We start from the raw sequence: 19,748 nt of genomic DNA, 5'->3' as shown, positions 1-19,748 counted from the left end.
ATACAGTTAAAATTATTGATTGATTATTTTGGGGGGTCCCCAGTTTAATAATTATTATGTTTGGGGGTCCCAAGTGTGTATTTTCCACATTAATGTCATTTCACATAAACTTCATGTAAACATATTTTCTCACAGAATGTCACTTCTCAACCTGGAGGCTTTAAGACATCTTACTGTGTTGTCATCAGACACAGACACGTGCGTGCGTGCGTGCGTGCGTGCGTGCGTGTTTAACTCCACATTAAAACAAAGCCATCGTAACTGCAGGGAAGAAAGTAGTGTTGATATTGACAGCAGATTTCATTTAATTTCAGTCATAGTGGTTTGAATATTTTAGTCATCTGAAATGTTTTAGTTTTGGTCTAGTTTTAGTCGACTAAATATCAAATGATTTATTTGACTAAATATTCATTGATTTAGTCGACTAAAATGTATTTTGATGGACCTTGATGATATCATAATGGATGATTTTACACTTGGCTGCATGCTGGAAATAGCAGATCTACAAGCTCACAACGTACCACAGTGTGACGCGTTGTGAGCTTGTAGATCTGCCATTTTCATTTTTATATATATATTTATTTATTTGGGTACAACAGGTTACATGTACATGCATTGATTTAGGGTTTCAATATATAATTTAGTCCCTGTGTCCCCATTTTTTTCTCTTTTTTTTCCTAGAAACACCATCTACACATAAGACAGAGCCGGACACAACATAAAACAAATGCAACAAGATATACATGCAATAAAAACAAATCCTAAAATAAATGACGCAAAACAAAACAAAGAGGTCAAAGAAAAAAAGAAAGAAAGGGGTCACATGACATCAGCTACAACAGTCCACAGACATGTCTAGTTTTCCCTCTATTGGTGTGGCAGTGAATCACTGCCACAGCCAACATAGGTTGTCAGACATGTCACTACAGTCACTATCTGTCGGGAGGGGGGCAACCGTATCAGATGTAAGTGATCAAGTAGTGGTTTCCATATTTTGGTAAAGATGTTCTCATTGCCTTTAGATCTAGCACTCATTCTTTCCATGGGTAAAATATTATATATAGATCTGCCATTTTCAGCAACATTTATTTTATTTCTACTGCATCTCTTCTCCACTAGTCCCTCCCTAACATTTTAGTCTAGTTTTTATTTGTTGACTAAATTGTCAATATATTTAGTTTTAGTTTTTAGCGAGTCGACGAACATTTAGTCATAGTTTGTTATTAATCCACGCAATTCCATACAGGATGGCGTTACGCTGTACATTTCAATAGGTTTTAGAAGTCTAAATAACAATAGACATCTTTAAGCGTATATTTGCAACAACTCTGAAATCTAACTACATCCATCTCTCAGTCCCTCCTAATTTCAACATCAGAAACCTCTGCCTATGACCCAATGCATTGGTCCTCCTCTGTAACCTGAGATTAACTGTAGCTCGCTGCTGGATCTGACTGTTGGTTGTATTATCAGAGTAGTTATTTTGAATCTAGGATAATTAGATCCAATGAGGTGTTTTTGAATATAAACTAAACCTTCGAATCACACTTAGATTATAGGTTCAACACACCCTATTTAAGCAGATCTCTATGGTTATACATTTCATAATGCTGCTTATAAAAATCTGATTTTGAATGATATATTTTGCAGGTACATTTATTAAAGAAATAAAAGCTTTTACAGAAATAGAAAAAGGCAAAAGCATTCAAAGTACATTTCAATGTTCCCAATTTAGTCTAAATCATCGTTTCCATTTTTACACTATAATGATAATAATCATCATAGTAAGAAAGCAGAATAAATTCTTATTACCCTTTCAAAGGTTAGAGATGCACCAACCGGTTGATCATTTCCAATCCATACTTTCTTTTACAGAATTAAAATTGTTAATCCTGGGGGCTCTCTCTCTGTCAGATTGGTGCAAGAGGTCTTTTGGCGTGCAACCTCTCGCTGGGGTAGAGAGCCCAATGTTCCTTCTGAAGGGGACAGTATACTGTATATACACCTCTGCCAGACTTTGTCTGGATTCACTTCCCCATAAGTGTGCCCCAAGTTGCTTCTGCATTTGTTGTTTTCCATTTCAACCAAATTTCCCCCATGTGTGTCTCTACATAACAGGATGCAGGTGTGTGGTAATCCGTCACATTTAGCCTCATTTAGCCTTCAACAACCCACAAATAATATTTTGCATCCAGCATTTAAGCAGTACAAAGATGCTTATCTTCGGCTTGATCTAAAATTAAGGGAAAACAGGGTTGAAACACTGATCTAAAAGCCCAGTCTTTTAGACAAGTTTTAGTCAACAAAATCAACACTAAAAGAAAGGTTACTAATACGAGTGTGAGAGTGTGTGAGAGAGTGCGTGCGTGCATGTGTGAAAAATAGCAGATTAACAAGCTTGCGGTGCCGTGCTGCAAGCTTGTAGATCTGCTATTTTTGAAAAATCATGAATATTTGTGCAGGTCTTTGAATATTTTTGACCCGATTCCATTCCAAACCGTTCTTCTAGATTAGTGGTCCTCGAACCTTTTCATGTCACGGACCCCCAAAATTACATGGATTTGGTCGCGGACCCCCATCTCAAAATGTGTTGTTGCAGGGACCCCCGGAAGCAAAGTTGGCTTTGAAAAATACACCATTCAAAGATTTGCACAAATGTTCATGCTTTAAAAAAAATAGCAGATCTACAAGCTCACAGCACGTTATTTGGTCACTGGGTGCCAGTGTAGTGGGCGGCGACCTCCACCTGTCCGGGGACCCCACAGGGGTCCTTGGGGGCTTACCAGGGGTTCCCCCCTAAACTAGTTCACACAACATTTTATGTATTAATGCATATTGCTCTCTGTTGGCTTTTCAAAAATACAGATCTACAAGCTCAGAGGGCGTCATTTGGTCATTTGGTGCCAGAGTAGTTGGCGGGGATCCCCCCCTGGTCCGCGGACCCCCAGGGGTCACAGATTGTGCACCAGGGGGTCCCCAGTAAACTGGTCACTGGGTGCCAGACTAGAGGGCGGTGACCTCCACCCGTCCGGGGACCCCACAGGGGTCCTTGGGGGCTTACCAGGGGGTCCCCAGTAAACTAGTTCACACCACATTGTATGCACTTTAACCATATCGCTCTCTATTGACTATTCAAAAATACAGATCTACAAGCCCATAGGGCATCATTAATTGGTCATTAATGATTGGTCATCATCATTTGGTCATTTGGTGCCAGAGTAGTTGGCGGGGATCCCCCCCTGGTCCGCGGACCCCCAGGGGTCACGGATTGTGCACCAGAGGGTCCCCAGTAAACTACTTTGTGCCACATTTTATACTTTGAGCATTTTGTTCTCTATTGGCTATTCTGAAAATAGCAGATCTACAAGTTCATAGCACGTCATTTGGTCACTGGGTGCCAGAATAGTGGGCGGAAACTTCCACCCGTCCGGGGACCCCATAGGGGTCCTTGGGGGCTTACCAGGGGGTCCCCAGTAAACTAGTTCACGCCACATTTTATGTACTTTATCCATATTGCTCTGTATTGGCTATTCAAAAATACAGATCTACAAGCTCATAGGGTAATATTTGGTCATTTGGTGCCAGAGTAGTTGGCGGGGATACCCCCCTGGTCCGCGTGCACCAGGGGGTCCCCAGTAAACTAGTTTGTGCCACATTTTATACTTTAAGCATTTTCTCTGTTGGCTATTCAAAAATACAGATCTACAAGCCCATAGGGCATCATTAATTGGTCATTAATGATTGGTCATCATCATTTGGTCATTTGGTGCCAGATTAGTTGGCGGGGATCCCCCCCTGGTCCGCGGACCCCCAGAGGTCACAGATTGTGCACCAGGGGGTCCCCAGTAAACTACTTTGTGCCACATTTTATACTTTGAGCATTTTGTTCTCTATTGGCTATTCTAAAAATAGCAGATCTACAAGCTCATAGGTTGTCATTTGGTCGTTTGGTGCCAGACTAGTGGGCGGCGACTTCCACCTGTCCGGGGACCCCACAGGGGTCCTTGGGGGCTTACCAGGGGGTCCCCAGTAAACCTTTTCACGCCACATTTTATGCACTTTATCCATATTGCTCTGTATTGGCTATTTAAAAATAGCAGATCTACAAGCACATCATTTGGACACTGGGTGTCACACTAGTGTGAGGACCCCCATCCGTCCGCTTCACCCACAGGGGTCAAAATAGCAGACGTACAACCTCAGGGCATGCTGCGAGTTTGTAGATCTGCTTTTTTTGAAAAATCCTGAAAAGGTGTGAATATTTTCACCCCATTCTATAAATATCTTCCAAATCAGTGCTTCCCAAACTTTTTCATGTCAAGGACCCCCAAAATGACACGTTTGGCCGCGGGCGCGGACCCCCATCTCAAAATATCTTGTTCCAGTCACAAATGTTCGCTTTTAAAAAAAAATATTCAAAGGAAAAAATACATAAAAATAAGAAATAGCAGACCTACAAGCTCGCAGCGCGGCACTCGGTGCCGCGCTGTGAGCTTGTAGATCTGCTATTTTTCAATAGTTAAAGCATAAAATAATTAATAAAGTAGTTCCATGTCTTATTTCAAGTGTGTGTGTGTGTGTGTGTGTGTGTGTGTGTGTGTGTGTGTGTGTGTGTGTGTGTGTGTGTGTGTGTGTGTGTGTGTGTGTGTGTGTTGTGTGTGTGTGTGTGTGTGTTGTGTGTCAGTCAGTGAATGATGTATTTAATGTTTACTGTGTGTTTCTCATCAGATTTCCATCGTCTCACTCTGGACACAAACACAGCATGCAGACTCCTCTCAGTGTCTGACAACAACAGGAAGGTGACATGTGGTGAGGGACAGGATCAATCATATCCTGAACATCCTGACAGGTTTGATTTCTGGCCTCAGGTTCTGTGTACAGAGGGTCTGACTGGACGCTGTTACTGGGAGGTAGAGTGCAGTGGAGGGGTTATGATAGCAGTGACTTATAGAGGAATCAGCAGGAAAGGAGGTGGTGGTGACTGTAGTCTTGGATACAATAACATGTCCTGGAGTCTGTTCTGTGATGGTCACAGTGGTAACAGTTACAGTGTCAGACACAATAGTAAGCAGACTGTCCTCCCTGTCAGGGCCTCTAGGGGCTCCAACAGAGTAGCAGTGTTTGTGGACTGTCCTGCTGGTACTCTGTCCTTCTACACAGTGTCATCTGACTCACTCTCACACCTGTACACAGTCCAAACCACATTTACTGAACCTCTCTATGCTGGGTTCTGGATATGGTCCTCCTCCCCCTCCTCAGTGTGTCTGTGTGAGCAGAGATAGAGTCTCTATGTGAGGGTGACATCAGGTCGCCATGGTTACTCAACAATAACATGTTTGAGTGAGTGCAGGTTGTCATGGCTACCACGTCATGGACTCCATATTTGGGCATGAGTGACTCGTGGTGACATCACGGTGACATCATCATGATGATGTAATCAGCAGCACAGTGACATCACACATTACAGCTCCTGTAGTTTCAGTGTTTCTCTGACGTTGTCATGACAACACCCCCATGTGTTTGACCTTTGACCCCGGACCCCCATGAGAAAAGATTTGTGTAGTTAAAAATCAAACCTCGGTTCGAAGTGAAGCGGTGGACAGATAAAACCTCTATTCTGAATGTATTTGTGGCTTACTACATATTTTAAACCCTGAAGGCCAAATTATCATGTGAAGCTTGACCAATCCTCAAAGTATCCATTCATCTAACCGGGAGGGACATCGACATTTTGCTTTTTGAAAAAGCCTATTCATTCTGGACTGATATTTTACACGTACGGGACAGGAAAAACCTGTTCATCCTGGCCTGGAGTGACCATATATGGACATAAGGTAACATACTTTGTGTTTTTGAAAAACCCTGTTCATTCTGGACTGAGATCACCATATATGGTAATTAAACGGACATTCTGTTTTTGGAAAAGCCTGTTCATTCTGGACTGAGATCACCATATATGGTAATTAAACGGACATTCTGTGGGACAGGAAAAACCTGTTCATCCTGGCCTGGAGTGACCATATATGGACATAAGGTAACATACTTTGTGTTTTTGAAAAACCCTGTTCATTCTGGACTGAGATCACCATATATGGTAATTAAACGGACATTCTGTGGGACAGGAAAAACCTGTTCATCCTGGCCTGGAGTGACCATATATGGACATAAGGTAACATACTTTGTGTTTTTGAAAAACCCTGTTCATTCTGGACTGAGATCACCATATATGGTAATTAAACAGACTTTCTGTTTTTGGAAAAGCCTGTTCATTCTGGACTGAAATGACCATACGTGATACACACAAAGCCATTCATTGGAAGCGGTTTTCACCGCTTCAAAAATGTTACAAATTATATAAAAGAAACACAAACATTTTCCCTAAAATAGCAGATCTACAAGTTCACAGCGCGGCACTGAGTGCCGAGTCCCCGAGCTTGTAGATCTGCTATTTTTGAAAAATCGTGAACACTACTTTTTTTTTTTTTACCAGATTCTGCTAAATCAGTGGTTCTCAAACCTTTTTCATGTCAAGGACCCCCAAAATGACATGTAATTGGTCGCTGACCCCCCCCCCCCCCCCCCCATCTCAAAATGTGTTGTTCCAGGGACCCCCAGAAGCAAAGTTTGCTTTTAAAAATATACATTCAAAGGTTTGCACAAATGTTCATGGTTTAAAGAAAATAGCAGATCTACAAGCTCACAGCGCGTCATTTGGTCTTCCAGTAAAAACAACATTTTAACCACTTTAAGATTATCGTTTTGAGGTGGGTGGGGTCTGGCTATTAAAAAATACAGATCTACAAGCTCACAGCGCGTCGTTTGGTCGTTTCGTGCTAGAGTGGTGTTCGGTGACCTCCATGCGTCTGAGGACCCCAAAAGGGTCGTGGACTGCGTACCAGGGGGTCCCCAGGAAAAGTAGTTAACATAGCATCACAATCATTTGAACCACTTTATCCATTTGTATGTTGGCTATTCAAAAACACTGTATTTTTTAATAGCCAGACCCCACCCACCTCAAAACGATAATCTTAAAGTGGTTAAAATGTTGTTTTTACTGGGGACCCCCTGGTAAACAGTCCACGACCATTGTGGGGTCCCCAGACACATGGAGGTCACCGATCACCACTCTAGCACGAAAAGACCAAATGACGCGCTGTGAGCTTGTAGATCTGCTATTTTTTTTAAACCATGAACATTTGTGCAAACCTTTGAATGTAAATTTTTAAAAGCAAACTTTGCTTCTGGGGGTCCCTGGAACAACACATTTTGAGATGGGGGGGGGGGGGGGGTCAGCGACCAATTACATGTCATTTTGGGGGTCCTTGACATGAAAAAGGTTTGAGAACCACTGATTTAGCAGAATCTGGTAAAAAAAAGTAGTGTTCACGATTTTTCAAAAATAGCAGATCTACAAGCTCGGGGACTCGGCACTCAGTGCCGCGCTGTGAACTTGTAGATCTGCTATTTTAGGGAAAATGTTTGTGTTTCTTTTATATAATTTGTAACATTTTTGAAGCGGTGAAAACCGCTTCCAATGAATGGCTTTGTGTGTATCACGTATGGTCATTTCAGTCCAGAATGAACAGGCTTTTCCAAAAACAGAAAGTCTGTTTAATTACCATATATGGTGATGTCAGTCCAGAATGAACAGGCTTTTCCAAAAACAGAAAGTCTGTTTAATTACCATATATGGTGATCTACAAGCTCAAAAAAGGTTAAACTTTCTTTTAAATATACAAATGTTTTTTGGGGGTCCCTGATACAAATATGTTCAGATGGGGGTCCCTGATACAAATATGTTCAGATGGGGGTCCCTGATACAAATATGTTCAGATGGGGGTCCCTGGTCAAATCCATATTAATGTCAAACTCTATGGTATAAAATGAGTCATCACCACAGGGAGCTTTAGATCTTAGATTAGATCAGATAGAAGTGCACAAACCTCCACTCCACACATTTATAAATATGTATCATAAATACTGTCCATCAATGATGATGATGTAAATATCAGTGTCATATTTGTGTCTCTTATGTTGATATAAACTCATATCTTATTTGTATTTTATTTTTTATATTTGTATACAATAGACAGAGATAAAGTGTATATGTGATCATGTAATTGTCACAGTATCAATATTGTTTCTTGTATATAAACCTTTATACTGAACCACTTGAACCCCATATACTTTATTGACTGGGGTTCCCCAGGGTTCTGTAATTGGTCCCCTGCTTTTCCCCCACCTCTACATCAGATCTCTTGGGTGAAAATGATAGATCTACAAGCCATCTAATAGCTAAGATCTACATCACAAAGTGACACATTGTGAGCCGTGTTCATTTTGATAGCAAATTATTGTGTCATATTTTAATCATACTGTTTTTATTATTATAATTTGTTTTTGTCTAGTTTTAGTTGACTAAATGTCATAGCATTTTAGCTGACTAAATGTCATAGCATTTTAGTTGACTAAATGTCATAGCATTTTAGTTGACTAAAGCCCTTTGCACACAGACGCGTTTAACCGCACGGATAAAACGGACAATATAATTTTTTGAAAAGAAAACAATGATTCTCTATGACCTCATGCACACCGGCTCCAAATTAGCCGTGCGACGAGTGGCTGCCGCCGTGCGTTTTTTCTCGATCGAACCCAGTTCGATTCGTGCGTCTTGTCGCATGCGGTAAAAAACTCATCACTCCTTTTATGACTCCTTTTTGGATCCGCAGCGCCGATTCCGCACAGCCTTGCACACCAAATCAAATGCGTTTTATTCATGCCGCAAACGAAAAAAACGCAACTGTCCTGTGTGCAAAGGGCTTAAATGTCATAGCATTTTAGTTGACTAAATGTCATAGCATTTTAGTTGACTAAATGTCATAGCATTTTAGTTGACTAAATGTCATAGGTTGACTAAATGTTTTTATTTGTTGATGTCATTGTCAATATATTTTGTCAATCACTCAAATCAATCATTGTTTATTCATTGATTCATTATCAGATCATTATGTCCTCACTCATTCCATTATTTTGCTTTCATTGAATATTAATGTGATGCTGTTCTCATTGTTCACATGTTATTGTATGATCATGTGTAGAAGTAATAATTGTTTAATAAATTGATCGTTGACAGTCTGTCGTTGTTCCTGCGTATTAATATTCATAGTGTTGTCATGACAAGTTGACAACATGGCCACAGCTCATTGGTCATGTATGATAACTAGGTTGGAAACAAAGGTCTCATGTTCATGATTCGCTGCAATCCAGGATGGCTTTGTTCGAGGCTTAACATAATTGTTATAAATATTTTTGTAAATGTCTATGGGGAAAATGAAAGGGAGATTTTAAGTGGCACCAGTAAACCACTTCTGCTGTGATGCTCTATATGTACATGGTACGTAACATACTTATAGTAGGCTACTGTATCTAGGGAACTTTTCCCAGCCCGGATATAAGAACCGGCGCGCGCCGGCGAAGCGTGGAGCTACGTAGCCCGACGGAGGTGCACCTTTTCGGGCTGCGCGAGCGGGGCGAGCGCCCCGGAGCTCATGGAGAAGGTGGCTGTCCCCCCCTCCCCCTGTGGGAGGGGAAAAAGATCCAGGAATCGGGAGGCACCAGTGCCATCCCGTGTATGGGAAGGAGAGTGGCCCTCGGGCGGGCAGGCCGGCGGCGGCGCTGCCCCCCTCGGAGCCTGGAGGTGGTCGAGGAGCCAGGGGCGTCCCTGGCTCCTCTCCCCCCCCTGTCTTTGAAAAACTCTCCCGAACGATTTGGGAACTTTTCCCAGCCCGGATATGAGAACCGGCGCGCGCCGGCGAGGGAAGCCAGGCAGGGCGCCTCGGGGTCGGACCTCACGGTCTGTCGCCCCGGTGGCCGCCCTGGAGCTTGAAACACGGACCAAAGGTGGCTCGAGACCACCCCACTACCATCTGTACTGACAAGAACACAGTAGCCTGGGTCATAGCAGGTCACAGGTCACTCGATACAAAGCTTACTACCAACTGTAAAGTGGTCAAACTGTTAACTTATTCACTAGGCAAATTAGACCCAAAAAATAATAACGTTTTGACTTAAAGGCCTTTGCAGAGAGGGTCTGATTTCCCACACAGGGGAAAAAATGACAATATTGTCAGAATTTGTCACAAATTGGGACCCGGTGTGCATGGTGTCATAGAGAAACCTTGTGTTGTGTTCATTAATGAGTACCTGAGACGAAAAAGTCCATATTTTAAAATGTTTAATATAGATATTGTTTTGATTTACCAGACTGTAAACCACAAACTAGAAGTTTTTAATCTGTTACATTCTTAATGCACTCCCATCTCATTTTGTTGAATTAGATTTTTTTTTACTTAACTCATATATTAGGAATTATATAGGAATTATATAAAGACATAATACTTATGGAAAGTGGAAAAACAGTATATCTCTAACAGTTTGTGGAACAACAGTATAATATTGATATTATGATCTCACTCTCTAATTGACCAACAAACAGATAGGGGAAAAGGATGACATCACAATATCAAGGTATCGTGATGTCTGATTGTCTGACATGCTTACATCAGTTGATGAGTACCTCGGACAAGTACTTCAATGGGAAAACCCTTAGAGAAAAGATTACACCAGATGATGATGAGTAAAAAACACCAAGAAGTGTGTTGCCCTGCGGGGAAACCACACTAATCAATAAGTAGTGAAAATAGATCTGTGTTGTGAGCTTGTAGATCTGCTATTTTCACTAGTTTGGGTCCCGGGCAAACGGCTAATCTCTCTTTCGGGTCTCGACCTGAAAAGTTTGTAAGATCGGCCAATACCGATACGTGGCTGATATTATTCGGTCATTTAAGGAGCCTGTTTCTTCTACCGCGAGGTACTAACGTGAGGCGGGACTACGGCTGCTATGACGCAATCGTTGTTGCGGTCCAAATCGTTAAGCAAACAACCGCCGGTGACGGGTTCCCACCCCTTTTACTGAACGCTTTGGTTCCCATGACGACGCGTCTACGCAGCAGACGCTGTAGACGCTACGTGGAAAGGGAGCTTCTGGCGTTGTAGAGATGGCTGCGACGGCGGCAGGTTTATCTATCGAGCGCTGATCATTTCCGGTTATCGCTGTCATATGCTGTAGCCGTCCAAAGCTTAAATAGCCTGTTATACTGTATATGGGTGCATCCCTTGTTGTTTTGGGGTGTCTACTCCTGCAGGGTGCTCTTGGAGATGACGTGGAGGCCCTCCTCCTTCAGCCTCTTCAGAGCTGGTCCATAAATGTCCTTCGTCATGGGAACCACCAGGCCCTTGGTGGCGATCTCCCCGTGGAGCACCATGCGCGCAGCAATGGCCGCTGCGTACCCCACGGTCTTGGCCATGGCGGAGAACCCGTGGGGGTCTCCGTAGACCACCAGGCTGATGTGTTTGGTCTCCAGCTCGCCGGTCGGGTGACGGAGGCCCACGTCGTTCCGCATTACGACCATGTCTCTCTCGCCGGCGGCGAAGGAGAGCCTGGCTTCCAGGTGTTTGGCCAGAGCCGCGAGGGCGCTCTCTGCGCGCGGCACCGCGTCATCTCCCAACATCCCAAACCATCTCAGGGCGTCCATCTTGAAGTCGTTCCTTCCCACGCGTTCGTACACGGCTTCCTCAAAGGCCCGGGCGGAGGTGGACGCGGACAGGCCCATCTGCCTACACAGCAGGTCTTTCCAGGTGACGGGGGCTGAGGTGTGTCCCAGCGCGGGGCTGGGGTCTGTGTTGATCAGGCCCAGTTGGATGAACCCACCGATGGCACTGGTGTAGCCCTTAAAGCGGAGGGTCCCTCTGACCAGAGTGTGCGCCGACTGGATGCCGTAGGGCTCTGCGTACTTGGTGCTGTCCCGGTTGGGGTAACCCTCCAGGTTGAAGCCAGGGAGGAAGTCCATGGCCACCGAGGAGTCCATGAGAGCGCCCCCTGCAGGAATGCTCACCACCTCGCCGTCCCTGAGGAAGACGGCGGGGCCGACGGTGTTCAGGAGCGCGCCGTACGGACTCCAGCTGAACTTGTAGCGCAGCGGGTTGTCGGAACACTCGGGGGCGGGAAGACCGCCGCAGAAGGAGCTGTAGGACTCCACGGTGCAGCCGTCGGCCTTGGCTCGGTCGATGCACTCCATGGCCAGCATGTGGTCGATGCCGGGGTCCAGGCCCATCTCGTTCACCACGGTGACGCCCGCCTCCTCGGCGCTGCGCTCCAGCGCCTTCATTTCGGGGCTCAGGTAGCTGGCGGTCACCATGTCCACCCTGGCCTCGATGCAGTGCCTGGCTATCTGCGGATGGAAGGCGTACGGCAGCAGGCTGACGACCAGGTCATGGTTCTTGATCAGGGAGGCGAGGCGTCCCTCCTGGCTGGTGATGTCCAGCATCACAGGGATGGTGTTGGGGTAGGCAGCCGCCAGCTCCTCCGCCTGGCTCAGCTGCACCGACGCGACGGTCACCTGGGTTCCCTCGTCCCGGGTCAGGTACTCGATGACGGGACCGGACACGTATCCCGAACCTAGGAGGAGGACGCGCATCATTCCGCTTCGCTTCGTGATCTGAGCTTGTTCCCGTCTTTCCCGGAGCTTCTCGATGTATTCAAACTTGGGCGTGAGCCTTCCGTTGGAAGCGATGACGGCGTCTCTGACGTGGGGAGAGAAACCCTCTTCTTCCAGGGGCCTGGTAGCATCGGAGGGCAGCATCTCCCATACGTACGGCAACAGGCGATCTCCGAAGTACTCCGTGGCCTCGACGGGAAGCTGTGCAGGCAAGTTGTCAATGGAACACATGAGGATTCCGTTGCCTTCAACGCTGTCGTGATCGATGTGCTGGTCAGCGTCGTACATGCAGAAAGGTCTGTCTATGGTGGTGCACTCGGTCATGAACTCGATGGAGCCCCCTATGTCCGCCGAGATGTCACAGATGGCCAGCAGTCGGTGCGGCAACCCGGGGCAGCCGCCGTCGTCCCACGCGGGGGACCTCCGGATCAGCTTCTGTGCGTCCAGACGGCGGAGGAGTCGCGGCGTCTGAGGGTCCCAGTAGATCCCGTTGACGAGGCACGTGGTGTACGGCGCCACCGTGGTCCTGAAGTTGGAGGTGTACCGCTCCGGGTGGTGTTCGTACTCCAGCGGGTCGTAGATGCCGTCGCTCTTCCTCACGAGGTGGTGATGGCGACTCAGGACCGTGGCGTACACTTTGGTCATGTCTCCGGTTTCAGGGACATCTTTCAACTCGTGAGGTTCGACGTATTCCACCGGGAGCTCGTTGAAGATGTCCTGAGCGCCTTTGGAGACGTTGCCTGTGCCGGTGAAGCAGAACGTGACGGGGCCGATGGATTTGTGCATGAGTCCTGTGGAGATCTCGTAGCCGCAATCCCTCACCGCTTGGATGGCCTGGTAGACGTTCCTGTAGTTATGAGCCATGCCGATGTGCATAAAGGGGGTGTGGTGGCCGAGTGCGAGGAAGCGCAATCCTAAACCGTGCAGGACGTTGATCATTCCTGCAACGCCGGCCCACTGTCCAAACGCCACGAGGCGGAACCCGTTAGCGTCGACCATCTTCTCGTAGTCGATCAGACGCACTTCCTTTCTCAGAATGTCGTCCAGGAGTCCCATGTTTGCTTCCTGCGCCTTGATGGTGTGGGAGAAGAAAACGTACGTTTTCCGGGGGTAGACCTTTTCCTCTGGCGGTCTTTTCACGCCGATGATCAGCGACGCCTCGGAGATGTCCTCTTGAATGGCGGCGCCTGCCTTCTCGTAATACCTCTGGTGAATGGCCCTCCGGTTGGACGGCTGCACCAGGACCTTGTGCCCGGCCTGGGTCAGCTCCTGAACGTGTCGTGGCGCCAGCGGCGCCCTCCGCTCCCTCGTGGTTCTCCTGCTCTGGTGACTCAGAACTCTGAACATGGCGTCAATAAGTATTGAGTCTGACTCGTGCTTTATGAATTATCTAACTATTGCGGTGAAACCTGCACACAGAACACCATATATGGGCATAAACGGGTGAAACAGTGCCCAAATTTGGAGATAACTGACATCAGTGATACCGCCGGGAAAGGCTCGATTTTCGATGTGTCATTAGTTTGACTAAGGTTATAGGGTTAGGTTTAGGCATAGTTTTACTGGGGCTAAGGTTTGGCATAGTTTCATTCACCAGGTTAGCATTCACCAGCATCAAACTAATGGGACGTCGAACAAATGCTACGTCGCAATAACAACATACTCCCGATACCGCCGCCATGGTAACAGCCGCATGCTAAAACAGTGCCCAAATTTGGAGATGACTGACATCACTGATACGTCTGGGTTCTCCAGCATTACTTCTGAGACTCCTACATTCAATCCCTCATATACTGTGCTGTGTGCACAGCCCCAGGGCAAGGACCGATTAATAATTCATAAAGCCAATTTATAAAGCCAAGCCAAAGTCAGACTCAATAAAATACATGATAGTCTTGATCCAAGGCTAAAGTAATGGTTTATCCACCGAGCATTTTTGGCGCTATTTAAGGATGTCTAAAATACGTCTAATGGCTAGCTTGGGGTCCCTTCCCCTTGTTTGCACAACATACAAAATGAGCCGACAGAGATACTCCTGAAGTCTGTAACTGTGAGAGGGAACACATGGAACCATAAAACTCATTCCCATCCCTCTATAAATCCCACCCAAGGGGTGTGGTGTCATAACCCTGACCTCACCAGGTCCTATATGTAGTTAAGGGGTGTGGTGTCGTACCTCTGACCTCACCAGGTCCTATATGGAGTGAAGGGGTGTGGTGTTGTACCTCTGACCTCACCAGGCCCTATATGGAGTGTGCATACAGTATGTCCTTGTATGGACCGTTCTGTCCGTGACATCAGCTGTGGTGACGTCGCTCTCGCTCTCAGTCTGCGTGCTTTCTATCACGTCAGTCTCGGGTGACCTTCTGTAGGAGGAGCAGGTCTGGACTTGCCTCTTGTTCCATGGTCAGATCCTCCAACAAGCACAAATGTGTCATCATCAAACCCCACTGGTTATCTTCATGCTTTTTTGCTCTCGTGTACAAGTAAGACACCTCAGGGTGACAAGCGACCTCGCCCTAAAGGGCAAGGTCACGCCATGTCTTGGCCGTCTGGCCAGTGATGTATATCGAGCCAGTTCCCCATATATGGATATGAAGTCCTGTTAGATATGGGCTTAATATTGATGACATCAGGGATCTCCATATATGGACATAAAGTGGTTCCCATGACATCACAACATACAATCCCTTTCATGCCCATACATCATGTATGATACATGGTGTGATACATCCCTGTCTGAACCAGTCACACCACTGTGATGCCACCTGTTTATGCCCATATATGGAGATCCCTGCTCTGAGTATCTGACATCACTGTGATGTCACAGTGATGTGTCAGGGGAACCACAGTGTCAGGCGTTACACATACATAAGGACAAGCTGTGCCGGTTCTGTATCCAACTCCATGTGAGAGCTTATACTCATATACTCAATAGAATATACTCAATAGAATATATCTTGAGTATACCTGACAACGGCCTTAGAGGATTAAACATATTTTTACCACTCTGTTAATCAATTATTTTGTGAGCATTAAGGTAGGGAGGAGTCAGTTTACTAGGCTAGCATTAAGACGGTCTTATAAAAACAACAGCGTCTCTGAGGAGACGGTTAAATAACCACTCCAAGCTTACGCTACACTTTTCAATTCTTTTTTTTATTTTTATTGTTTTATTTATTTTATTGAGAGTAAACTTTGCACTGACACTTTCATTTACAGCATTGAGCACACATCAAACACTGCCTCCTTTTCTTATGGACTGATTGGGAATGTATCAAGTATAATCTGAGAAAGTGCAATTAACATTTCTGAACTTTTAATGGTCATTGGTGTATGGATTGTTGCAGTATATACTGTATATAAAAAAATAAAGGTTTGAGTACAAAATGACAGCAGAGCCCCGAACGGGTACACATTATTGTGTATCATTATTTTCTGCTTTAACTATTGAAAAATAGCAGATATACAAGCTCACAGTGCCACGCTGCGAGCTTGTAGATCTATTTTTTTTTTTTTTTAATCGTGAAAATTTGCATTTTTACCCGATTCTATAAGTGTCTTTTGAATCCTTCTAAGGTTTTTTGAAAATGTTTCTATATGTCAGCAATCTGGCCAGCCATCGTCAAAGAAAAGGTCCTTTTCACTTAACTGGAGCTCAGTTAGTCTGTTCTTGAGAGACTACTATGTCAGTGGCTCTCAAAACTTTTCAGGTTCAGGTTCAGGTTCAGGTTTATTAGTCAAATGCATATCCATACAGGTATAGACATACAATGAAATGCTTGTGCCAGGAGCACTCTCCGCCTTATTACACACAAAAAAAACAAGACAACAACAGGTCACCCAGGACAACCCAAAAACAACAAAACAACCATACAGTGTAACAGTGTACAGTATAAAAACTGCGTATATTGCACATGACTACCTACGTCTCGCTTCCATCTCTTCGTTAAGCAACCTGATTGCTTGAGCATAAGAACTATTACTGAAACGGGTGGTGTGAGATTTGATGCTCTGGTAACGTTTTTTGGATGGGAGGAGATAGAACAGGGAATGGGCGGGATGACAGCTGTCCTTTAAGATGTTCTCTGTCTTTTTCTTACAGCGTGTGTTATAGATTGTGTGTAGCTGTGGTAATTCTGTGCCAATGATTTTGGCAGCTCTCTTCACAATTCTCTGTAACTGTGTACTGTCTTGAACAGTCACGTTACCAAACCACACTGTGATGCATCCTGTCAAAACACTTTCTATGGTACAGCGATAGAAATTAACAAGAGCCTTGGTGCTCAGGCCAAATCTCCTGAGGCGCCTCAGAAAGTACAATCGCTGCTGCGCTTTCATAAGGATACCTTCGCTGTTTTGAGACCATGTGAGTGAGTTTGTTATGTGAACACCCAGGAATTTGAAACTGTCCACTATGTCTACAGGTGAACCATTTATGGTTAAGGGACTGTGATTGACTTTAGACTTCCTAAAGTCAACGATGATCTAACATTTAGAGAGAGATTGTTATTCTGGCACCATAGGGTTAGCTCTTCAATTTCCCTCCTATAGGCCCTCTCATCATCGTTGGATATTAGTCCTATAACTGTGGTGTCATCTGCATCATGTGGAGGACCCCTGTAAAAAGAATGTTCGTGTCTCAAAATATTTAGTTCCAGGGACCACCCAGAAGCAAAATTTGAGTTACAAACGTTCGCTCTAAAAATACATATATATTCAAAGATTTGCACACATTTTCACAACTTTTTCAAAAATAGCAGATCTACAAGCTCGCAGCGCGGCACTCGGTGCCGCGCTGTGAGCTTGTATGTCTGCTATTTTTCAACAGTTAAAGCAGTCAATAATTCTAGGCCTAAAAGGGTTAAAGCAATAACAGACACACTCAGAGTCCTCTACAACTTCTCAGACAGTATCCAACATCGCTCAAACAAATGAACATGGGTGTGCAAAAAACAAAGACACCACTCAGACATCAGTGATGATTCAGTTGTGCCACCACAGATTACACCAACCAAATGATTCCACGTGATAAATAAAATCCAATACTCCCGCACTCTTTTCTCTTGGCATCGTCTTGCTGACCGGGTGTAAAAAATAATAAGAAATAAAATAAAAGTTCTTCTCAGACATCAGGAACAGCGCCTTGCAGTTTGGTTTGGTGGAAATCACTGCATCTGCTCTCTAAGGGTTGGCGTTTGTTCCAACTACCTGAAATATTATTAATAAATAAGCCACACCCAGAACAAGATTACAATCTCACGGTGTATGGTACATGTACAGCTGTTTGTGGTTGACCACCTGTATTATTAGTATATGTATATGAACTGTTTGAACTTGTCATATAAAAAAAGAAAAAGAAAAAAAGAATTGGCGGGTCTTGATGGCGTCGTAATGGCTGTTTTTACACTTGGTTGCATCTGCTATTTTCAGAGAGCAACATGCGAGCGCAACCAAACATACAATGACTTGTCTTCTAGTTCTACTGGATCTCCTCTCCACTAGTCTCTCCCTAACATTTTAGTCTGGAAATCGTCAATATATTTAGTCTTGAGTGACCATACCCACTGAGCATTTTGAGGTTTATTAGTTGCCTAATAGTGGTGTTTTTATCTTCTACACCACGCGTTGAAAATCAGTGTTGTAAAGGTATAGATTTGCAATTTATGACTAGTTGTTTAGTCGGCTATATTTACACGGGTTGCTACACTAGACCACTATTAGTCGGATAGAAAAAGTCTACATTTCGCCGTTAGCGGCCGTCGAAAGTAGTGAAAAGTAGGGCAACGGTGGGATTCGATCCAATGATCTCTGGCAATCAAATCGGCAACGCTATCCACTCGGCCATCAATGCTGATATGATAGTATAGACTTTCTGGCCGTATTAAAAGGTGACATTGCCCACCTGTGTTCATTTTAGGGTAGTGCATTGTTGAGGAAACTAAATGTATTGGGCGCCTAATAAGCCTATAGCGATTACAATTATTTTGTTTAAAGGAGCTACTAGTGATGCTGCAGTTTAGCACCTAGGAGCTAACAGCCTTAGCGTGTGTGTGTGTGTGTGTGTGTGTGTGTGTGTGTGTGTGTGTGTGTGTGTGCGTGTGTGTGTGTGTGTGTGTGTGCGGCCGCTGCGGCGCCGCGGCTGTGTTTGACTGTGTGTGTTGCTGTCAGAAATGTAATTCAGAGTAGCATGCTGTCTGGACGTTTCCACTTTACAGTGAGTGACTACACACAATCACGGTAATTAATTAACACTCTACCGGCTTACCGCGCCTTAGTAGCCTACCAAGGATAACTTTTACATGGTCTAAAGATATTCGTTGAAATGCTGTATTTAAAACGACTACACCCAGACCGTCCAGACGTATACCTTATAGTGATGAATGGCTATTTTACACCAATATTTGGCTCAGTTCTGCAACGTGCAGTTGTTTTTTAAATAATATTTATTAAATCAGGGATTAACTTCAATTGTCTAAATTCTGTCTAAATATAAACGTAGATACGCCGACTATACTTAGTCGGCTAAATCTCGGCTAGATCTAAACTATACTTAATAATGATCAACGGATATTATAATTTTGTTAGTCCAATAGAGATCAGTTAAGCACCTTACTGTTGTTTTTTTTAATAAATAGTTATCGAATTATGGAATAAATTGCAAAGTATATTTTCGGTGTGAATATAACCGGATTCTAGCTGGTTGAAATGATGGCTAAAAAATAACTAGTCGTGTAATATCCGACTATTGCTCAGTGGGTAGCTTATTTTTTATTTCGTTTTCGTCAGTGGAAAAAGGTAGTCGACAAACATCTTTCGTCTTAGTTTTACCAGAACAAAGTGTGTCCATCATCAGTTCAATAAGGAGACCATCTTTTAGTAAGGAACGGTTCTCTGTTTCAAGGTACGGTCAGCAAACCCTGCCGCTCTCTCATGTTGTTCCTCTTCGATTGACCTTATTCACACCGCGGCCATCTTGGATCACATGACCACATGGGGTGGCAGCCTGCATTACAAACCATTGTAAACAATGGAGCGATGGTCCCGAAATATGTTCTGTTCAACCAATTTCTTTTGACCAAATCGACAAATGGGCAGATGACAACATCAACATCCCAAAATGATTAAATAGAAGGGTACATCCACAATATCCATGGTAGTTAGGTTGCAATGTTACTCTGTACAAAGACT

General features: G+C 44.5%; 2 protein-coding genes across 2 annotated transcripts in view; one reads left to right on the top strand and one right to left on the bottom strand.

Annotated features, from left to right (window-relative positions):
* The window catches only part of LOC308293400 (NACHT, LRR and PYD domains-containing protein 3-like), a 323,097-nt gene that overhangs the window by 94,443 nt on the left and 208,906 nt on the right, over positions 1-19,748 (top strand). The window lies entirely within an intron of this gene.
* Positions 11,193-19,748, bottom strand: part of LOC308293406 (alpha-aminoadipic semialdehyde synthase, mitochondrial-like) — a gene marked incomplete at both ends in the record, with an annotated part of 205,770 nt that continues 197,214 nt past the window's right edge. Inside the window, one exon of the mRNA XM_080735903.1 lies at positions 11,193-13,853. Coding sequence (XP_080592029.1) covers positions 11,193-13,853 — 2,661 coding nt within the window. The remainder of the gene's footprint in view (positions 13,854-19,748) is intronic.

Source organism: Nannobrachium achirus (assembly GCF_963921795.1).
Source record: "Nannobrachium achirus genome assembly, chromosome: 10".
Taxonomy (NCBI): Eukaryota; Metazoa; Chordata; class Actinopteri; order Myctophiformes; family Myctophidae; genus Nannobrachium; species Nannobrachium achirus.
Note: the sequence above shows the minus strand (reverse complement) of the source record. Positions and strands in the feature narration are given on the sequence as shown.